The following is a 19138-nucleotide window of genomic DNA, read 5'->3' as shown; positions in this document are numbered from 1 at the left end:
AAATAAAGTTTGATTTGATTTAGTACTATTCTTTAACTTACATTTTTGGCTGAAATGAAGACGTGAATCCAACATATTAATGATTAACTTGAAGATTACATTTGAAATCAACCAAAGCTTGAAAACCTAGGCCTTTATATATTGTCTATTTTTAGTTGAAGCCTGGGTTGAACTGAAACAATACCTGTTGATGACTTTACGAATGCTATATAGGCCTAAATAGTATTATTGATGATGACTTATAAAGTATGGTTGCATTTCATTTTCTCTGTTAAACCTACACTTTGGAATGACTTCGATAGCAACAGTGAATATGTTTAGTTATTAACCTCTTGAGATGGGAAAATGTGTTTTTTATTAAGTTAAACATGTGCTCTTTATGGCAGAATGTTAAAGTCAGGTGGAATCAAGTTAAACTTCTCAAATGGCACCGACTTGGTGGAACAACCCTTCTACAGTATAAGGAAATAGAGGGAAACAACAGAAGATAGTTACCAGAGGGACAGACCTTCCCAAGTCCTTTCCCATTTGGTCTGTGTGTCCATTCTTTTTAAATTCAGGCAGCTCAACTTGAAACGCAGAGAACACGTTGTCCTGTCTGTTGTCCTCCTGTATATTGTACTGTCTGCATCACAGGGTGCACCAAGTCTATTTTTACTCGCATGTACTTCTGTGCTTCAGCACTCAGTCCCCTGAACAACATGTGCTCGTAACAACATGTGCATAGAAAGCACTAAACCAGCAGAGTAAATTTGGACTTTACTATACTATCTCAGAGCTTACTACTCCTCTCTCTCAAAAGAGATATTGCTTGTTTTTCAATGATTGGTCTCACCTGCACTGTCACAGCGGCGCCTCATGTATTCCATATTGGGCAGTTCCATCCCTGCCAATATTCTCAGTGTGTCTAAGAGAAGAGTGCACGGTTTGAAGAAGACTAGCGGATGGCTATGGAGCTGCTGCCAGATGCTCTTATCAATGTAACCAAACCTCTCTGCCAAAGCCTTTTCTCCCCCTTCACCCCCTCCTTCCTCTTTCTACGACACATGGACATATGATAGTGGCACTGGGCTTGTCCTTTAATGTTTTCCAAGTCTTGGGTTCACAGTTCACAACCTACAAACACAGACATATACACACACACACACACACACAGCCAGGGGAGTGAGCTCATAACAGGAGCAAAGGTCACCAAGGGGGTTTTAACCTTTTCAACTCTGTCGCTCCATTTATCATTCTGACCTGAGTTGAAATAATATTTGAAATCTTTTAAATACTATTAGCGTTTGCTTCAGCCTGCCTGTAGTGCCAGGTGGGAGGGGTTTACAGTTCCGTGACTCTTCTTTAGGTTCCATTGCACCGGGCAAGCTCAATCAAGCCCAGCTAGCTGACATATGGAATTGTTTTAAGATGGTCATACTATGGATCATTTAGGTAGAAAAAAATGTACTCAGGAAAATATATATACAGTGCATTCGGAAATTATTCAGACCCCTTCCCTTTTTCCACATTTTGTTACATTACAGCCTTATTCTAAAATGAATTAAATTAAAACATGTCCTCATCAATCTACACATAATACCACATAAGGACAAAAGTCAAAACAGGTTTTTAGATTTTTTTTCAAATCTAAATTGAAATAAAATATACCTGTACATAAGTATTCAGACCCTTTGCTATGATACTCGAAATTGAGCTCAGGTGCATTCTGTTTCCATCGATCATCTTTGAGATGTTTCTACAACTTGATTGGAGTCCACCTGTGGTCAATTCAATTGATTGAACATGATTTGGAAAGGCACACATCTGTCTATATAAGGTCCCACAGTTGACGGTGCATGTCAGAGCAAAAACCAAGCCTTGAGGTCGAAGGAATTGCCCGTAGAGCTCCAAGACAGGATTGTGTAGAGGCACAGATCTGGGGAAGGGTACCAAAACATTTCTGCAGCATTGAAGCTCCCCAAGAACACAGTGGCCTCCATCACGGAAGAAATTTGGAACCACCAAGACTCTTCCTAGAGCTGGCCGCCCATCCAAATTGAGCAATCGGGAGAAGCGCCTTGGTCAGGGAGGTGACAGAATTCCTCTGTGGAGACGGGAGAACCTTCCAGAAGGACAACCATCTTTTTTTGCAGCACTCCACCAATCAGGACTTTATGATAGAGTGGCTAGACAGAAGCCACTCCTCAGTAAAAGGCACATGACAGCCCGCTTGGAGTTTGCCAAAAGGCACCTAAAGGACTCTCAGACCATGAGAAACAAGATTCTCTGGTCTGATGAAACCAAGATTGAACTCTTCGGCCTGAATGCCAAGCTTCACGTCTGGAGGAAACCTAGAACCATCCCTACGGTGAAGCATGATGGTGGCAGCATCATACTGTGAGGATGCTTTTCAGCGGCAGGGACTAGTCAGGTTTGAGGGAGAGATGAACAGAGAAAAGTACAAAGAGATCCTTGATGAAAACCTGCTCCAGAGTGCTCAGGACCTCAGACTGGGGCGAAGGTTCACCTTCCAACAGGACAATGACCCTAAGCACACAGCCAAGACAACGCAGGAGTGGCTTCGGGACAAGTCTCTGAATGTCCTTGAGTGGCCCAGCCAGTGCTCGGACTTGAACCTGATCTAATATCTCTGGAGAGACCTGAAAATAGCAGTGCAGCAACGCTCCCCATCCAACCTGACAGAACTTGAGAGGATTTGCAGAGAAGAATGGGAGAAAGTCCCCAAATACAGGTGTGCCAAGCTTGTAGCGTCATACCCAAAGAGACTCGAGGATGTAATTGCTGCCAAAGGTGCTTCAACAAAGTACTGCGTAAAGGGTCCGAATAATTATGTCAATGTTGTTTTAAAATTTGAGAATAAAAATAAAAAAAGTTTTTGCTTTGTGTGTATTGATTGATGAGGGAAAAAACTATGAATCCATTTTAGAATAAGGCTATAACGTAACAAAATGTAGAAAAAGTGAAGCGGTCTGAATACTTTCCGAATGCACTGTATATCATTTTTTTATACATATTTAACCCCTTTTTTTGGTAGGCACAAAACTACCTTCATACTTCCATTAGTTTTTTAAAACCGGTACCAGTTACCAGAAGACAACACTTGTGGGGGTCGTAGAGCAAAACGGAGAACACCATTGTTTTCGTGAGAGTCTCCCCTTTCCATGTGGTAATAATTTGTCCTACGCTACAGACGTTTACGTGAGAAGACCGATTTTCGGGATGTCTTATGGTCTGACAAACACAGCTCTAGCTCTGCCACGTTTTACCACAGACATGTGACACTGGTGGATTCAGACGCATCCAATGCAAAAAAAACAGATTTCTCTAGTTTAAACTGACAGATTTTGATGGTGATTTCTTTCTTATGTCATTTAGATTGACGCACTGCTGCATCAATCGACTCTAGGCGTTAACCTGTCTCCTCCCCTTTATCTAAACTGATTGAAGTGGATTTACCAAGTGATATCAATTACTTGGATTCACCTAGTCAGTCTGTCATAGAAAGAGCAGGTGTCCTTGATGTTTTGTGAAATCAGTGTATGTCATACTGCATTATACAGCATATTACTGCATGCACATTGAAATGCATAGGCTACCATTAGCTGTATGTGTAACGTTTTCCACAAAAGCATGGTATTTCTGCAGCAAGTAGCATACACAAGCTATATTCTTGATGTGAGGCCCCAAAATAATCCAGTGAAATCTTACCGATATGCAGAAAGCAAGGTATGGTGGTTTAGTTTTGCAGGAAAGCAAAACATCTAGCCATGCCTACCTTTATAACCAAGACCCAAATATGCTGCTCCTTTTGTAAATAGTTTAGTAAAGTATTGCCTTTTGCGTTATGTTAGCCTTTTGGATTATGAACGGGCCTTTTTCTTCACTAAACATGTCTGTCTTCGTCTGTCAACATCACATTTACCAACATCCTCACCTCCCACACAGCCATGGATGGCAGCCAGCAAAACTAAAACGTATCATCATAGCTCCTCTGGTTTTCCAATATAAACCTTCTGTTGATCAGACATGTAGCTATGTAACAAAACAGAGCACCAAATCAATCAAAATAATAATTTGTTTGATTTTAATCCCAGTCACACTCAGTACTCGCTCAGGAATTTGCCTCCCTAATCTCAATAAGACAGCTAGGTGTATTATGTTGTAATGAGTTTCTGGCTGCACAATGTGTTACTGTACTGTAATGATCCCTTGGGCCACCACACAAGTATTGACATCAGATTTGATTCAATTTCATTTGGCGAGGGTTGGAAGCGAAGGAAAGATTCTTTGTTTGGATTCCCATTAGCAGACTCCTTGGCGACCGCAAGTCTTCCTGGAGTTTGAAATATATATTAACAGAGAAACTGAGAAGAGGCCCTGGGTTTGGAAATGTTGAAGTCTGAAGATTAGAGTGAAACCTTTTCAAAACAACATCCATCCAAGAGAGGAAAAGCGAGTACAAGACAGTAAGAAAGAAAGGCAGAGGAGAAGGGAAAGGGAGAGAACTGATGGGCTGCTATGTGCTCTCTGACCGTTGGATCTACTGACTGGGAGTACCCTCATGAGTGACGGACTTGACTGGCCTGAACGAAGTGCAATGGTACAGTTAAAGTATCCTTCGGGACATCCATAGATTACATATTCACTTTCAGTGTAGTTACTCATTCACTTGGAGTGAGGCTCAGACAGGATAGCTGTATGGTGGAGAAGAAGCAAAAGGATGGATTTTAGAGGTAAGGATTTACTTTGCTGTTCTGTATTTGTAAATGATAGTTTCCATTGGCAAGGCCAAATAATATTCATCCAAATACTTGAATGACTGATAATACTTGAATGACTGATGGTAAGTCCCGTTGACCATGTAGTTTGGGTAATGTAATATTTTAGCAAGATCTTTTTTGTGATATCCAATCGGTAGTTAGTCTTGTCCCATCACTGCAACTCCTGTACGGAGCAATGCGTCATCCGAAACACAACCCTGCCAAGCCGCATTGCTTCTTGACACTGCTTGCTGAACCCGGAAGCCACACCAATGTGTTGGAGGAAGGACACACCGTACAACTGGCGACACAAGTCAGCGCGCATGTGCCCGGCCAGCCAAACCCTCCCATAATCCTGACGACGCTGGGCCAATTGTGTGCCGCCTCATGGGTCTACCCGGTTCGCGGCAGGCTGCAACACAGCCTAGGATTGAACCCGGGTCTGTAGTGACACCTTAGACCGATGCTCCACTCGGGAGGCGACATCAAAGTTCTTTGTACATTACATTTTGAAATGTATTAGAGCCAATCATTTGTTTAAAATGTTATATCTCATCCTGCACATCTCTCTCTAAACCAGGTGGTTTGTGTTGAAACTTAAACATAGTGTCCTGTACAGTAATACTGTGCGTCATTAGATATAGTTTGGGATAAGGACACATCCTGCAGCATAAAGAGGTCGTGTTCCTATCTGCTGCTGAATGACTGGTAAGGAATAGGGTGGGGTGTACTTTACACAATACTTACTGAGGATTACAAAACTCTTCTTGGCAGAACAACTGTGTCACATCAAATTACAGTACATTTCATCTTTGATCTGAGGCTGGGCTGGTCTTAGTTTTTTGGGGGCCCTAAGCAAAATTTGGTTTGGGGGCCACCCACCTCACGGGTAAAACATTTTAATGGTCCCCCTCTTGAGGGCAGAGAGAAAGAAATTGAAGTTTTAAAGCACATTTTCTGCAATTCTACACATTTTGCCATGGGGCGGAGAAAAATGTTGCAGGTTTCTAACTAATTTCATGCAATTCTACTCATTGTGCCATGCAACAGGCAGAAACTGTTTCAGTTTTAAAACAAATTTTCTGCAATTCTAAAACATTTTCCATGGGATGGAGAGAATTTAGCAGTTTTTAGAACATTTTTCATGCAATTCTACTCATTTCTTCCTTGAGGCGGGGAGAAAAATATGCAGTTTTAAATCCAATTTCCTGCAATTCTACACATTTTTCCATGACTTATACCTTATACCATTCATAGATATCTGAGTGAGAGTGACTAACAAAATCAATGGGGGCACCCTGAAGGTCAGGGCCCCTGGGAACATGCCCTGCGTGCCTGATCAGTAATTCTGCCAAGAATACTACAAGGTGTATTTAGCTAGCTAGACTAACTTCCCAATTTAAAAAATGTGAGCTGACATGGGCAAGACATTTACAAGAGAAAAACTGCTAACGCGCTACCAAATTTCAAAATTGCACCTGTGTATTCTACTACTCTAACTCTCAACAGTAAGTTGAGACTCCGACTGAATTCCTAATATGCATATATCTTTTTATTTAAAAAACAGTTTGTCGCTTATGCGGGCGTGCCCCAAGGGTCAATACTGGGGCCCCTCCTGTTCAGCCTGTACATTAATGATCTGCCTTCTGTCTGTACTGGGTCTGAAGTTCAAATGTATGCAGATGATACAGTGATATATGTGCATGCAAAGAGCAAACAACAAGCTGCACAAGAACTCACTACTGTAATGGTCCAGGTTACAAAGTGTCTCAGTGACTCGTGTTTGCATCTCAATGTGAAAAGAACTGTTTGCATTTTCTTCACAAAGAGGGCAACAGATGCTACTGAGCCAGATGCCTATGTGTCAGGGTTGTATCTGATTTTAAGTACCTTGGCATCATACTTGATTCCAACCTCTCTTTTAAAAAGCATGTGAAAAAGGTAATTCAGATAACCAAATTGAACCTAGCTAATTTCTGATTTATACGAAATAGTTTGACTATAGAGGTAGCAAAACTGTACTTAAAATCTATGATACTCCCCCACTTAACATACTGCTTGACTAGTTGGGCCCAAGCTGGCTGTACATTAAAACCTATTCAGTCTGTCTACAAACAGGCTCTCAAAGTGCTTGATAGGAAGCCCAATAGCCATCATCACTGTTACATCCTCAGAAAGCATGAGCTCCTGAGTTGGGAAAATCTTGTGCAATACACTGACGCATGTCTTATATTCAAGATCCTAAATGGCCTGGCTCCCCCTCCACTCAGTATTTTTGTTAAACAGAAAACCCAAACATATGGCAGCAGATCCACAAGGTCTGCCATGAGAGGTGACTGTATAGTTCCCTTAAGGAAAAGCACCTTTAGTAAATCCGCTTTCTCTGTGAGAGCTTCCCATGTCTGGAATACACTGCCATCAGACACACATAACTGCACCACATATCACACTTTCACAAAATGCATGAAGACATGGCTAAAGGTCAATCAGATTTGTGAACATAATCCCTAGCTGTGTATTGCCGCTTTCCATGTTGTCTGTTGTCTGTAGCTTGGTGGTGTGGAAAGGTGTGGAAACACTGTTGCTTTTATGAATTTTGTCTTGCTGCTTTTTTGTTCTATGTTGCTCTGTCTGTATGCTACGTCTTGCTTGTCCTATGTTCCTCTGCTTGTGCTCACTGCTCAATGATTGTCTATATTGTAATTGTTTTTAATAACCTGCCCAGGGACTGCTGTTGAAAATTAGCCGGCTGGCTAAAACCGGCACTTTTACTGAAACGTTGATTAATGTGCACTGTCCCTGTAAAAATAAAATAAACTCAAATGCCAGAGCCCTGATCTAAGGACTCACTGACCCGTGTAAGCAAAATGTGAAAAATAACTATGGTGTGTAAAGTACATTCTTAGTTTATGGATGTCAATTTACCAGTTCTGTACTAATTTTTACTGTTGTGTCCCAGTTAAGTGTATTTCAGTGTCTTTACAATGTACAGTATTTTAGTGTATTTACAGTGTATGTCAGTCTATTTATCCCGCTCTGTCTCTCCACAGTGATGGGGTCCTGTGTGGCCTTAGTGCCTGTCCTTCTGCTCCTGTCCTCCCTGCAGCCCAGTGAGGCTGGGAGGGTCCTGGTCTACCCTGTCGACGGCAGCCACTGGCTCAACATGAGGATACTGGTGGAGGCTCTTCACACCCAGGGTCACCAGGTCATTAAGCATGAGACAATCTCATGATATGAGAACAAAACAATATGTACAATGGACTTTAAAAAAAAATGTACTGCAATACTATTTATCACATGACTGCCCGTAAAAAATACAGTTGAATTAACATTCCTATTAGGATTTATGATTTGCCATCGTTGAGAAACCTTTTGAAATGTTGTTCAAATAAAAATACAAATGCAGAGGAACGTACCGAACCAAGAACTGAGTGTACTGTCTTTCCCTTACAGGTGACCGTTCTGCGCTCCTCCACCAGCTGGTACGTGGCTGAACACTCCCCCCACTACACCTCCATTACTGTGCCCCAGGCTCAGCCCCAGAACATTGAGAGTCAGGAGTTCATGGCCCACTTCCTGAAGAGGTCGCTGGAGATCCAGCGTGGCAAGGGCTCACCCTGGGCCTTCCTGCAGTTCTGTGGGAACCTCTTCAGGTACAAATATACGCCAAAGGCAGGACTAACAGAGCCAAAACCACATTCCTTCCCAAAACAATGAAATTGAGGCCAATTTGCATTTTTGCACGAGCTAGTTCATTGTTTTATGCTGATACATGCCTGATGTTTAAATTGTGTTTTTGTCTGTTTACTTTGATTGATCTAATCTGTTCAGCATGCTGAGGCAGAACCAGGAGATGGTGGCCGAGCTGGTCGTCACCATGTTTGAGAACCAGACTCTGATGAGAGATCTGAAGGAGGCTGAGTATGACCTGGTCCTGACTGACCCAGTGTTCCCTGCCGGGGTCCTGGTGGCCCACTACCTCCAGCTCCCCCTGGTTCTCAATGTGCGCTGGGTCCTCAGCGGGGAGGGACACTTTGCCATCGCTCCCTCGCCATTATCCTACGTCCCTCAAGTATTCTCCCGCAACTCTGACCAGATGAACTTTGCACAGAGGCTGAATAACATATTCTACCACTGTCTCAGCTACTACATGTATCGTTACGTCTCCAACCCGCCTTACCAGGCCGTGTGCGACCGCTACTTTGCCCCTGATGAGGTGGACGTCATATCCCTTATCCAGGGAGCTGATCTGTGGCTGATGAGGGTGGACTTCGTCTTTGAGTTCCCTAGACCCACCATGCCGAACGTAGTCTACACGGGCGGGTTCCAGTGCAAACCCTCCAAGCCTTTACCTGCAGCTTTAGAGGACTTTGTCCAGAGTTCTGGAGAACACGGGGTGGTGGTGATGTCACTGGGGACTCTGTTGGGTGGACTGGGTCCAGAGATGACAGAGGTCATAGCCTCAGCCTTCGCCCGGCTGCCCCAGAAGGTGATGTGGAGACACCTGGGAGAGAGGCCTTTGTCTCTAGGCAACAACACCCTGCTAGTGAAATGGCTGCCTCAGAACGACCTCCTGGGTCACCCCAAAACCAAAGTGTTTGTCACACACGGGGGCACCAACGGGATCTACGAGGCCATCTATCACGGAGTCCCAGTGTTGGGTATCCCTCTCATCTTTGACCAGTTTGACAACATGGTGCGCATGAAGGCCAGAGGAGTGGCAGAGGTTATGGAGGTTACAACGTTAGAGGTGGAATCCTTAACACAGACTCTGATGGACATTCTGGATGAAGAGAAGCCCTACAGAGAGAATATGAGAAGACTATCACGGTTGCACCACGACCAGCCTATAGAACCTTTGGACAGCGCCATCTTCTGGCTGGAGTTTGTTATGCGACACAAGGGGGCAGCTCACCTACGTACAGAGTCCTATAAGATGCCATGGTATGTCTATCATAATGTGGATGTTCTAGCACTGCTGCTGGGCTCTGCTCTGCTTGTTCTGGTGTTGTTTGTGGTTTCCTGTATGTGCTTGGTAAGAGGATTACGAAAGAGGAGAAAGTCCAAGTTGGAGTGATTATGTTACTTACTTAGTTATTACACTGCTAACAATCCAACCATACAGTAGATAGATGTGGGGAAAGCAATTGCAAAACACCTGAAGGTTGTTATAATGGGATTTCCAAAGTGTGTCTGTCTCTGGTATTTTATGTAGAGAACCTTCCTAATATGTCAAGGATATAGGTTGAATCAAGGTTTTATTGGGTTATTACGATGCAATCCTGCATTTGCTGTGTATTTTCACTCATGTTATCAATTTTATAATATACAGTGTAAATTGTGAAATCTTTTAATGAAATGAGAATAAATTCAAATGATGTGGAATAAACAGCGAAAGTCTTCTTGATAACTTTGCATTTTCACTTTAGAATACTTCACAAGCAACTTTTTAAAACCTTATGTTCAGGTATGCAGCAGATCACCACACAGGAAATCCTTAAGTGGTGATAACTTTACATTTTGAAAGCAGATTTACACCTTTCGTGAAAACAACGTTTCCTGTTCTTCTGCAAATGCATTCACAGCACTTTGTGTTTTCACATGGCTCTTATCGTATCCTTAATACAAAGCGCCATAAACCAATACAGCCTACTGTGTGCTTAGTTGCAACTGTCTGACAATATTATACATTTACAACATCTTTACATCTATCAGTTGAATATACTGTATATTTACATCTCTTAGATACAATGAACAACCAGGAATGTACATTCATGCAGATGACCATGCAAGGAATACAATGTACTTTCCATATCCGCATATTTATAGTACAGCTCAGTAAACACACAAGAGACCTATAGAAATCTGGGAACTGTACTTTGAACTTCCCTATTCAAACAATAATATGCACAGTAATAAACACATTAGAACTTGCTGAGAGAAAAGCAGAATGACTCAAGAAAGCAAACAAAGCTACACTGCTATTTCAATGTGAGTTCATAATGGTGGGGTTTGTGTCTGGATGCGATGGTTGAATAGCCGAGGCACAGACCGACGCGCTCGTTCCCAAAGCCTGGTGATATGTACGAGCAGGTTTTCATTGCTGTGGATGTAAACCAATGGGTTGATGGCACTGTTTAGACACACGAGTGCTCGGCTGACTTGGTGAGCAATGTAGATGCCAGCAAACCAATCCTCACACGTGCCTTTGCTTTTCAAAATCCTAGTCTTCAGGTTTAGATTTCTGAATATGTGATACGGTATGTAGCAGACTGAGAAGAGTAAAGTCACAATGAACACCAGTTTTAGGCATCTCTGCTTCATCACTTGGTCAATGTTGGGGTTGTTTAAGAGGACCACAGCCACATGTCCATAGCAACCCAATATGATGAGCAGAGGGATGAAAAATCCAGATACTGTCCACGCAATACTGTAGTCCAGGTATTCCTTGGTAGAGAAGTTGGAGGTGGTGTCAACGCATTTGACATTCCCTGAAGAAGAGTTGAGTAATGTTTTGTCAAAGAACATATCAGGAATACTCTCAATGCAGACTAAACCCCAAATTACAGCTGTGATGACTACAGAGTGGCCCCTTGTTATCCTGCCCATCACTCTCAGTGGGTGGACAATGCTCAGGTACCTGTATACACTAATACACGTGAGGAAACCAATACTGCCATACAAGTTCAAATTGAAGCAGAATCTTGTAATCTTGCAGAAGACTTGTCCAAAGGCCCAGTGACTGCCTGCTGAGTAGTACGTAAACAGAAATGGAAGAGTGAGCAAATACAGAATATCTGCAACTCCAAGGTTCAGAACAAAAATGTTGATATTTCCGAATTTCTTCCAATTCGCAAACAAGGATTTTAGTCCCCAGCAGTTAGCAACAAGACCGACAATAAACACTGACATATACACTGTAGGTAAAAACGTGTGAGTGAATTCCATGTTAATGTGTCCACAGGAAAAGTTTGTCTTCATTTTCTTTCCTCCAAAAATATTTGATTATGAACAGGTCTGTCTTGCCAAAGATATTGTAGCTGGATGAGAATAACCTCTATAAATAAAGGTCAAGTTGAATGAAGTCAGTTCTTCACATCATTGTTTTCTATTTAAACTTGTTTGACATTGCCTTGTGGTCTATGGTTTCTCGGTAGGCATGCAGAAGAGCAGACACACCCAACTACAAACAGGAAACCCATGTACGTCCACACACACACACACACACACAAACACAATGATAAGACAGCCTATAGGAAGGAGGTCAGAGACAACAAGCTCTCCCTCAACGTCAGCAAGACACAGGAGCTGATAGTGGACTGCAGGAAATGGAGGGCAGAGCACGCTCCCATTCACAGGGCTGTAGCGGAGCGGGTCGAGAGCTTCAAGTTCCTCGGTGTCCACATCACTAAGGATCTATCATGGTCCACACACACCAACACAGTTGTGAAGAGGGCACGACAACGCCTCTTCCCCCTCAGGAGGCTGAAAAGATTTGGCATTGGCCCTCAGATCCTCATAAAGATCTACAGCTGCACCATCGAGAGCATCTTGACTGGCTGCATTACCGCTTGGTATGGCAACTGCTTGGCATCTGACCGCAAGGCGCTACAGAGGGTAGTGCATACAACCCAGTACATCACTGGGGCCTCCCTCCCTGCCATCCAGGACCTCTATACCATGCAGTGTTAGAGGAAGGCAATACAAAGTGTCAAAGATTACAGTCACCAAAGTCATAGACTGCTTTTTTAAAACTCATATCTCATTGTAACTATATTTGCACTGATACTGTGAGTCCAATGGAAGTCATTAGATACTGCAAATATGAAGATACTGTACATGGCTTTCTGACTTTGGGAAGCTACATTGTATATTGTCGATGTTGAAAGCTATCAAATCACTAATAAGTCATAAGGAGTTTTAAGGGAAAGTTACAGCACAAATTACAACAATCGAATCTCAATGTAGTAATATCATTAATGAATAATATGCAATATACAAAGGAGCTCAAGCTTTACATAAAAAGGCATTGGGAATGGAAAACAGTTTGGACAAAGTATAAAATCAGTGATACAATTGTACAATATTTCAAAAAAGCATTCGAATAGTTTATATTTACAGCAACATTGAAAATAAGTGCAATTTCATCTGACTAAGAACACAAAATAGAGACATTTATAAACAAACAAACAAACTGATATAACAGATGGCATTTGCATGTCAAGATACAGTATCTATCAACTCAAAGGTTGGTGTCACTCTGCAAAATAAATTCACTCAAATGAAAGTAACAACACTTGAGTCTTATCCACTCAACTACGTCAGGTCACGTGGTCAGGAGAAACTCTGGGGCCTAAAATGAGTCAAGAAAGACAACAAATGACTGTCATCTGGTCTTCTACATACAGCATAAGACTACAGTTGGTCAATTAGTCCAAAATAAATTTGTTGTGTTACAGTATTTAACTTCTATATGCTAGATAGAGGCTAGTATTTTTCTGCTCTCTTGCAAACTCCTTGTGGAATTGTCATGCCTAATGTTTGGCTTGACAATGACTCTGTTGTAGAGAGAAACCAGGCTAATATCTGGGGTCAGGGTAGCTAACTAGGGTTTCCTGACCTATTCTTTTCCTCATGAGGTCACCTTATGAGATGTGATAGAGTGGAATAGAGTGGAGGTCTTAGTGCAGACGGAGCTTGTCCATTCATATCAGGGCTTTCTTCCCCCGACTCAGTCACAGTTTATCACCTAGAAGATCTTTTCACTTCCCCCATCTATCCTATGAAGTGGGCTACACCTGCTGGATCAAGCCATGATAGACAGAGGCTCTGTTCAAATATTCATACTGGTATACCACTTAGAAGGAGTGCACTTGTATGGACATTGGAACACAGCAAAAGTGTTGCTCCCAGGTCCTGTCTGGACAGGTCTCAGTATGAGCCTGTCAGTACATGGAGAGGGGTAGGATAGGGCTCTAGATCTCGACAACAACTTAGTAAAGTGGAGCCATTCAGAAAAGATTGAGGTGGAGAGCCATGGTGGACGCCCTAGGTTCTCAAGGAGGCATAGGACCCAGAGGATTGACTCGAACGTCAAGTCTAGCCCCACACGGCAGGGCTCCGTTGAGGGCGCGCGGACCCTGAATAGGGTGCAGCTGCATAGGGTCCTGAAGCTGAGTAGGGGCAGTTGTAGTGACAGACACAGGACTGGATCATCATGACTGCCCGGTGAAAGAGCCTGCCGGTAGGGCACCGAAAGGCCACCGTGGCCGTGCTGATCCGGTAGGGGGTACAGCAGCGGGCATCGGTGCACTGACCGCAGTACCGGGGCCGGTAGACCCGTGTGCTGTAGCAGCCCTGGTGCACCAGTCTCACTGGCACCACTGACCTGTAGCTGGGCTCACAATGCCGGGCCCACTGGGAAAACAGATCAACGTTAGGCTGCTAGATGAGCTCATGGTTGCTGAGAATAGAGGTTCATGTATGTATTATTAGACTAGGAATGAACTCAAATGCACTTATTGAAGAAAATACATTAACCATAATACATCTACTGTACACATTCTTATATCTGTGAGAGGTATTTTTTCCACCACAAGCATTTTCCAGTATGACCATTTCACAGACTGAGCAATGGGCACTTTACACCAATATAGTAGTCTAGGTGACCGGAACACACATTTTAACACATACACGAGGCTTACGTATGGCTCCTGTTAACATAACCTATTAACCCCAAATACACTTGAGGATGGGGTAGACGTGGAGTTAGGGTACGGGGGTAGAGACGTAGGGCAGAGAGTCTGGGAAGATATCAACTCACCATGGGGTTCCTGCGTGGCTGGAATGCCTGACAGGGTCGGACCTTACAAAGACGGCTCTGCATCTCGAGCCGGCAGGCTGGGTTCTTGTTGGAGACCCGTGTGGAGACCCCGGCGCCACAGGTTTGGGAACATGCGCTCCACTCTGTACTCTGGTCTATACAGTTAGAGGGACCCGACAGGCCTGGCCACAAACTGGAGGCTGGAGAGAGGAAGCCAGGATAAAAATGAGACCGAATGGTGAATTTCCTGAAGAAAACTTGAGTGCTTGCTTCAGCTGTCTAAAATAAGAATAATAAGTATGGGGAATAACAGTAGTGTGCTTCGAGCAAACACACTAATGGGACAATGAGGAATGAGTGACTTGTCACGAGATCCAGCTGTTAACAACTCAATCAGAGCCAAACTAACTCATCCGACATGACTTCCCTGGTTAATAGATTTTTATCAGAGTGTCTCAGATGTCATAATGTCTCTTAATGACTCAATTGGCCTAAACTTGTACGGGAACTTTTCGTAGCACAGAAAGGCAGTGCTATCTGGATGGAGATCAATCCCTAAGATAGCAGCTCCGGTCGGATCTAAGTCATAATAATCAGCAGTTTCTTTGGCATTGTTTCTGTAACACAGCACCAAAAAAAAAATCTAGGCTTTGAATTCAAGAACACTTAGAACAAAATGTTCCATTGCTATTGACATAGCTTGACTGTGTGACAGTGTCAGACATTTCAGATGTTCTTTTTTCCTTAGCGGTTTTATTTTCCTAACACGTTTTTGGGACTATTTCCGACTCCTTGGGCTTATTGTGTTTAATTGTTGCGTCGCCTAGCCATGGGTCTTGTTATGAAACTAGGCATTGGTCCCAAAATGGCACCATATTCCCTATATAATTCACTACTTGGTTACAAGTAGTGCACTACATATGGAATAGGGGGCCATCTGGGACGCAGCTTTGGAAACAGGGTCGGTGTTGGAACAGGGCTTGTTATTTTGACAATAATGTGCATTTTCATCTGGCCAGACTTTTCCAATGAAATGCGGGGGTTATATTTGGACATTGTGCATTTTTATTTGGCTAGACTCACCACAATAAAATGCAAAAGATCCCTCAATAAAAGACCTCAGACTATGCGCGTCAGTGGCAAAGCTCATATAAACGTGGGAAGCTAAATATTGCCCTACAGCTTGATTGACGGAACAACATTTGTCATCCTTATAAAAGTGCTATGTATAGTTAGCTAACATCTAAGCTGGACAAACACCATATTCTTCATGAATGTCAAGCTAACACCAAAAATAATGGTTTAGGATCCACAGGGAAGCATTTTATTGGTTCCCTCTCAAGATGGTCCAATCGAAATACGTAGCAGAAACCTAGAGGATGACTAGCCTGGTCCCAGATCTGCATATAGTAGCTAATGCCAACCACCATAAGGAGTTAGCTATACAGCACAAACATATCTGGAACCAGGCTAGAATATGACTGTTAAACTAGACTGGTGTCTCAGTTACCTGTGATGGCATCCTGAACGACTGTGTTGTCCATGTTCTCACAGACCCACTCCTTGCAGCACTTCCCAGGCAGCTGTACCTGTTGGGGGTGTGGGCAGTCTGGGTTGGGAAGATGGACGTCCTCAGGGCACAGGGGCACGCAAGTCACCCCTCCCCCCAGGCAGCGGCACTGGGTGGCACAGGAGGGCTGGAACACCTGGCCATCCTGGTAGGAGACCCCGTTCAGCTCACAGCCCAACTCCTCCTGACCTGGAAGGTGGAAACAGAACAGACCTGGTTTCAAATACTATTTGCCTGCCTGGAGTGCCAGATGGGTAGGGTTTGCATTTTGGGACTATTGGATTACTTCATCAAACCATGCAAACTCAATCAAGCACAGATATTTCAACCCAGGTCTGGGAACAGGACAGAGAGACCCTCTTAGAGGCTCTTTACCCTGGACTGGCAGCCCCACCCTAACTCTAACCCATACACATACCCTGTACCATGGACCCTACTCTGTTCTGGAAAAAAATAAAATTACTCACAGAGAGAGAGAGAGAGAGAGAGAGAGAGAGAGAGAGAGAGAGAGAGAGAGAGAGAGAGAGAGAGAGAGAGAGAGAGAGAGAGAGAGAGAGAGAGAGAGAGAGAGAGAGAGAGAGAGAGAGAGAGAGAGAGAGAGAGAGAGAGAGAGAGAGAGAGAGAGAGAGAGAGAGGGGTAAGGACACAAGAGGATCATGTCTACTACCAAGCCTCTAAGGTTGTTATGTGATGTTATGGGAAACCAGGCTTTCCCAAATGGAACCCTTTCCCCTATTTAGTGCACTACTTCTGGTCAAAAGTAGTGCACTATGCAGGGAATAGGGTGCCATTTGGGATGCACACAGTCCTGAGGAGACTGAGGAGTCTGTTTTCCAATCCGTGTGTGTTGTCTCGGCAATGTATCATTCTCGATGGGCAGTCAGAGGAAATGTGTCAACACCACCACTGAAAATAGAGGTTCAGATGTTTTGGAGTACAGTCAAACTAGAGCCCCTGCGCTCTGCGGCTGGCTGGATCAGTATATGCCCTAAACAGATTGTCTGTTTGTCCCTCTCATACAAACAGTCAGACATAGACTTCAGCTCCATGTGCCATCCCTTTCTGTGTTTTTTGTCTGCTAGCCTAGTTGTTTAGAAAAGGGTGACACTGTGCAGAGCCTGTGGTCCAGTGGCAACACTTCCGGCACAAGCACATGTGTTATGACCCTGGAGACCCTGGAGACCAGGCAGGATTCAATCCCTGTGTCCACCCTTCCCACTGTTTATCCTTCTCATCTAACCCCCCCTTCCGTTTACATTACTGTCAGTAATAAAGCCTAAAAAAACAGGAGGAAAAGGCTGGCACTCACTGACACACTCTCCAGGGTCGCCGGGGAAGCTGGCGCTGTAGTCACACTGTAGTCCTCTCTGGCTGTCACACACATACAGGTCGCTGCAGGCCTCGCCCTGCTGCCGGGCACACACCTGGCAGCACTGGCAGCCGTCCAGGACCAGAGAGACTCCTGCTGGGCACTGGGGCACGGGGTTGGGGCACTGGCATGGTCCTGGGCACAGCTGACACCACACCTAGAGTAACACAGGGGGCAGAGGTTAGAGGTTAAATCAGGCTGAGGTTAGAGCAAGAGGAGTAGGAGGTCAATTGGTTGTTGTTGTCGTCATTGTCATCATAGTCTTCATCATTACGACCATTATCATCATCATCATAATCATCCTCATCACCATAGTTGAAAAATGCTGCCGTTATGTTCTGAAATAAAACAGCCTTTCCTTGACAAATTGTAAGCACATTAATATTTGGTAGAAGTACTTTGTTTGGGGAACACTATGTCCAACACTGTCTGGTCAAAATAGTCCTGTTTTCAATTACATGCAGTTAATGGAGCCAAGCCACAGCAGGCAGCCTTTGGACATACTGGCCTCAATTATTCACTGGTGGAGCAATGTCTACGGCAACTATGCAATGCAACATCAAACATTCCGAATATTCATCATTCATCAATATTTCTAAACATTTCTCATTAATATTCATGATGATCTGTATAAAGTGTAAAAAAAAAAATGACAAAACACAAAATAATAAAGTACTTAGCAGTGTACAATACTGTTACATCATGCCATGAATAGCTAGCTACTTGTACGTATATTACATATTGGCTATGCAGTAAGTTACAAATATGGTAAATTGACTATAGAGTAAGTTACAAATAAAAACAACAGCAACAACATAAAAACAAAATCAGTTCTATCAAAACAATCTTCAACCACAGCCACCTGAAAGCTTCTGATAGATCTTTCCGTGGAATCAATGGAATCGATCAATGGAATGCAGTCTCGTTGATCTCCACAGACAGTTCACATCCTGAGCAACAGGTGTAAGCTACAGGTACAGTTCACCTCCAGGTACACACAAATAGAAGAGCAGAATAGTAGTTTGGCCTCACCTGCAGTGCACCCATACAGAGCAGCAAAGCCAAGGCTATCACATTGTCACTGAGTTGTCTTGAAATTTCCATTGGAACGTCTGTAGGTTGATTGAACTGCTCTGTTTGTCTGTCTGTCTAACCTCTTAAGTGTGATGGTAGTGGTGCCTGCTAGCTAGCAGTGCTGCTTGCTGTTTGCTGACTGCTCATTCCTCTGCATGGCTGACATTTATCGAGTCTCTGCTGTGATGTCACAGGCTGACCGCCGTGTAAACAGTCACTGGAGCGGGAGCAGAAATGCTTCACATTCCTACTCCCTGTTGCCCATTTCTACTTTCAGACCTTTTTCTCCTCCTATCTCCCTCCCATCTCTCTCCCCCTCTAGCTGTTATAGATTGAAACAGGTAGTTGTTCAGTATTTCCTCATTTCAAAACCTCATCAAATGCAACTGAATTCAATTACTTATTCTAAGTCAACCTGCAGTTGTAATAATGAGCCTCTTACAATTCCAACCTCGTCGTCCTCTGGTTGCCATTGTGCTGCAGCAGCATGTCTGATGTGAGGCTGAACTTGAGTCGCTGTGACCTGTCCCATTGTGAAA

General features: G+C 43.6%; 4 protein-coding genes across 8 annotated transcripts in view; 1 reads left to right on the top strand and 3 right to left on the bottom strand.

Annotated features, from left to right (window-relative positions):
• Positions 1 to 953, bottom strand: part of LOC139542302 (6-phosphofructo-2-kinase/fructose-2,6-bisphosphatase-like) — a 25580-nt gene extending 24627 nt beyond the window's left edge. For all 3 annotated transcript variants that reach the window (XM_071347553.1, XM_071347555.1, XM_071347556.1), the window contains exon 1: positions 836 to 953. In XM_071347553.1, the coding sequence (XP_071203654.1) occupies positions 836 to 884 (49 nt within the window). In that variant the 5' untranslated portion in view covers positions 885 to 953. The remainder of the gene's footprint in view (positions 1 to 835) is intronic.
• LOC139542300 (UDP-glucuronosyltransferase 2A2-like) overlaps positions 1 to 10152 on the top strand; it is a 27641-nt gene extending 17489 nt beyond the window's left edge. Inside the window, exons 1-4 of one of the 2 annotated variants that reach the window (XM_071347551.1) lie at positions 4279 to 4736; positions 7814 to 7968; positions 8217 to 8416; positions 8595 to 10152. In XM_071347551.1, the coding sequence (XP_071203652.1) occupies positions 4724 to 4736; positions 7814 to 7968; positions 8217 to 8416; positions 8595 to 9840 (1614 nt within the window). In that variant the 5' untranslated portion in view covers positions 4279 to 4723 and the 3' untranslated portion in view covers positions 9841 to 10152. Of the gene's footprint in view, positions 1 to 4278; positions 4737 to 7813; positions 7969 to 8216; positions 8417 to 8594 lie in introns of those variants that run through there. The other variant, XM_071347552.1, reaches the window with a different exon arrangement.
• Positions 10098 to 13853, bottom strand: LOC139542304 (P2Y purinoceptor 1-like). The gene has a single exon (XM_071347562.1). The coding sequence runs from the start codon at positions 11742 to 11744 to the stop codon at positions 10761 to 10763; it is 984 nt and encodes a 327-aa protein (XP_071203663.1). The 5' UTR covers positions 11745 to 13853; the 3' UTR covers positions 10098 to 10760.
• Positions 10098 to 19138, bottom strand: LOC139542303 (CCN family member 2-like). 2 transcript variants are annotated; one of them, XM_071347560.1, is made up of 5 exons: positions 19042 to 19138; positions 17466 to 17682; positions 16097 to 16345; positions 14587 to 14786; positions 10098 to 14180 (listed from the first exon to the last, which is right to left on the bottom strand). In XM_071347560.1, the coding sequence occupies exons 1-5, from the start codon at positions 19129 to 19131 to the stop codon at positions 13863 to 13865; spliced, it is 1074 nt and encodes a 357-aa protein (XP_071203661.1). In that variant the 5' UTR covers positions 19132 to 19138; the 3' UTR covers positions 10098 to 13862. The 2 variants fall into 2 exon arrangements, with proteins under 2 accessions (XP_071203661.1, XP_071203662.1); XM_071347561.1 differs by lacking the exon at positions 19042 to 19138 and adding an exon at positions 18558 to 18945.

The sequence above is a fragment of the Salvelinus alpinus genome, chromosome 17 (assembly GCF_045679555.1).
Source record: "Salvelinus alpinus chromosome 17, SLU_Salpinus.1, whole genome shotgun sequence".
NCBI lineage: Eukaryota > Metazoa > Chordata > Actinopteri > Salmoniformes > Salmonidae > Salvelinus > Salvelinus alpinus.
Note: the sequence above shows the minus strand (reverse complement) of the source record. Positions and strands in the feature narration are given on the sequence as shown.

Coding starts and splice junctions, on each gene's coding strand:
- LOC139542304 (XM_071347562.1), bottom strand. CDS start 11,744: ATGAAGACAAACTTTTCCTGTGGACACATTAACATGGAATTCACTCAC.
- LOC139542303 (XM_071347560.1), bottom strand. CDS start 19,131: ATGGGACAGGTCACAGCGACTCAAGTTCAGCCTCACATCAGACATGCT. Junction 16,346..17,465: donor CGACCCTGGAGAGTGTGTCA/GTGAGTGCCAGC, acceptor TCCACCTTCCAG/GTCAGGAGGAGTTGGGCTGT. Junction 14,181..14,586: donor AGCCACGCAGGAACCCCATG/GTGAGTTGATAT, acceptor CTGTTTTCCCAG/TGGGCCCGGCATTGTGAGCC.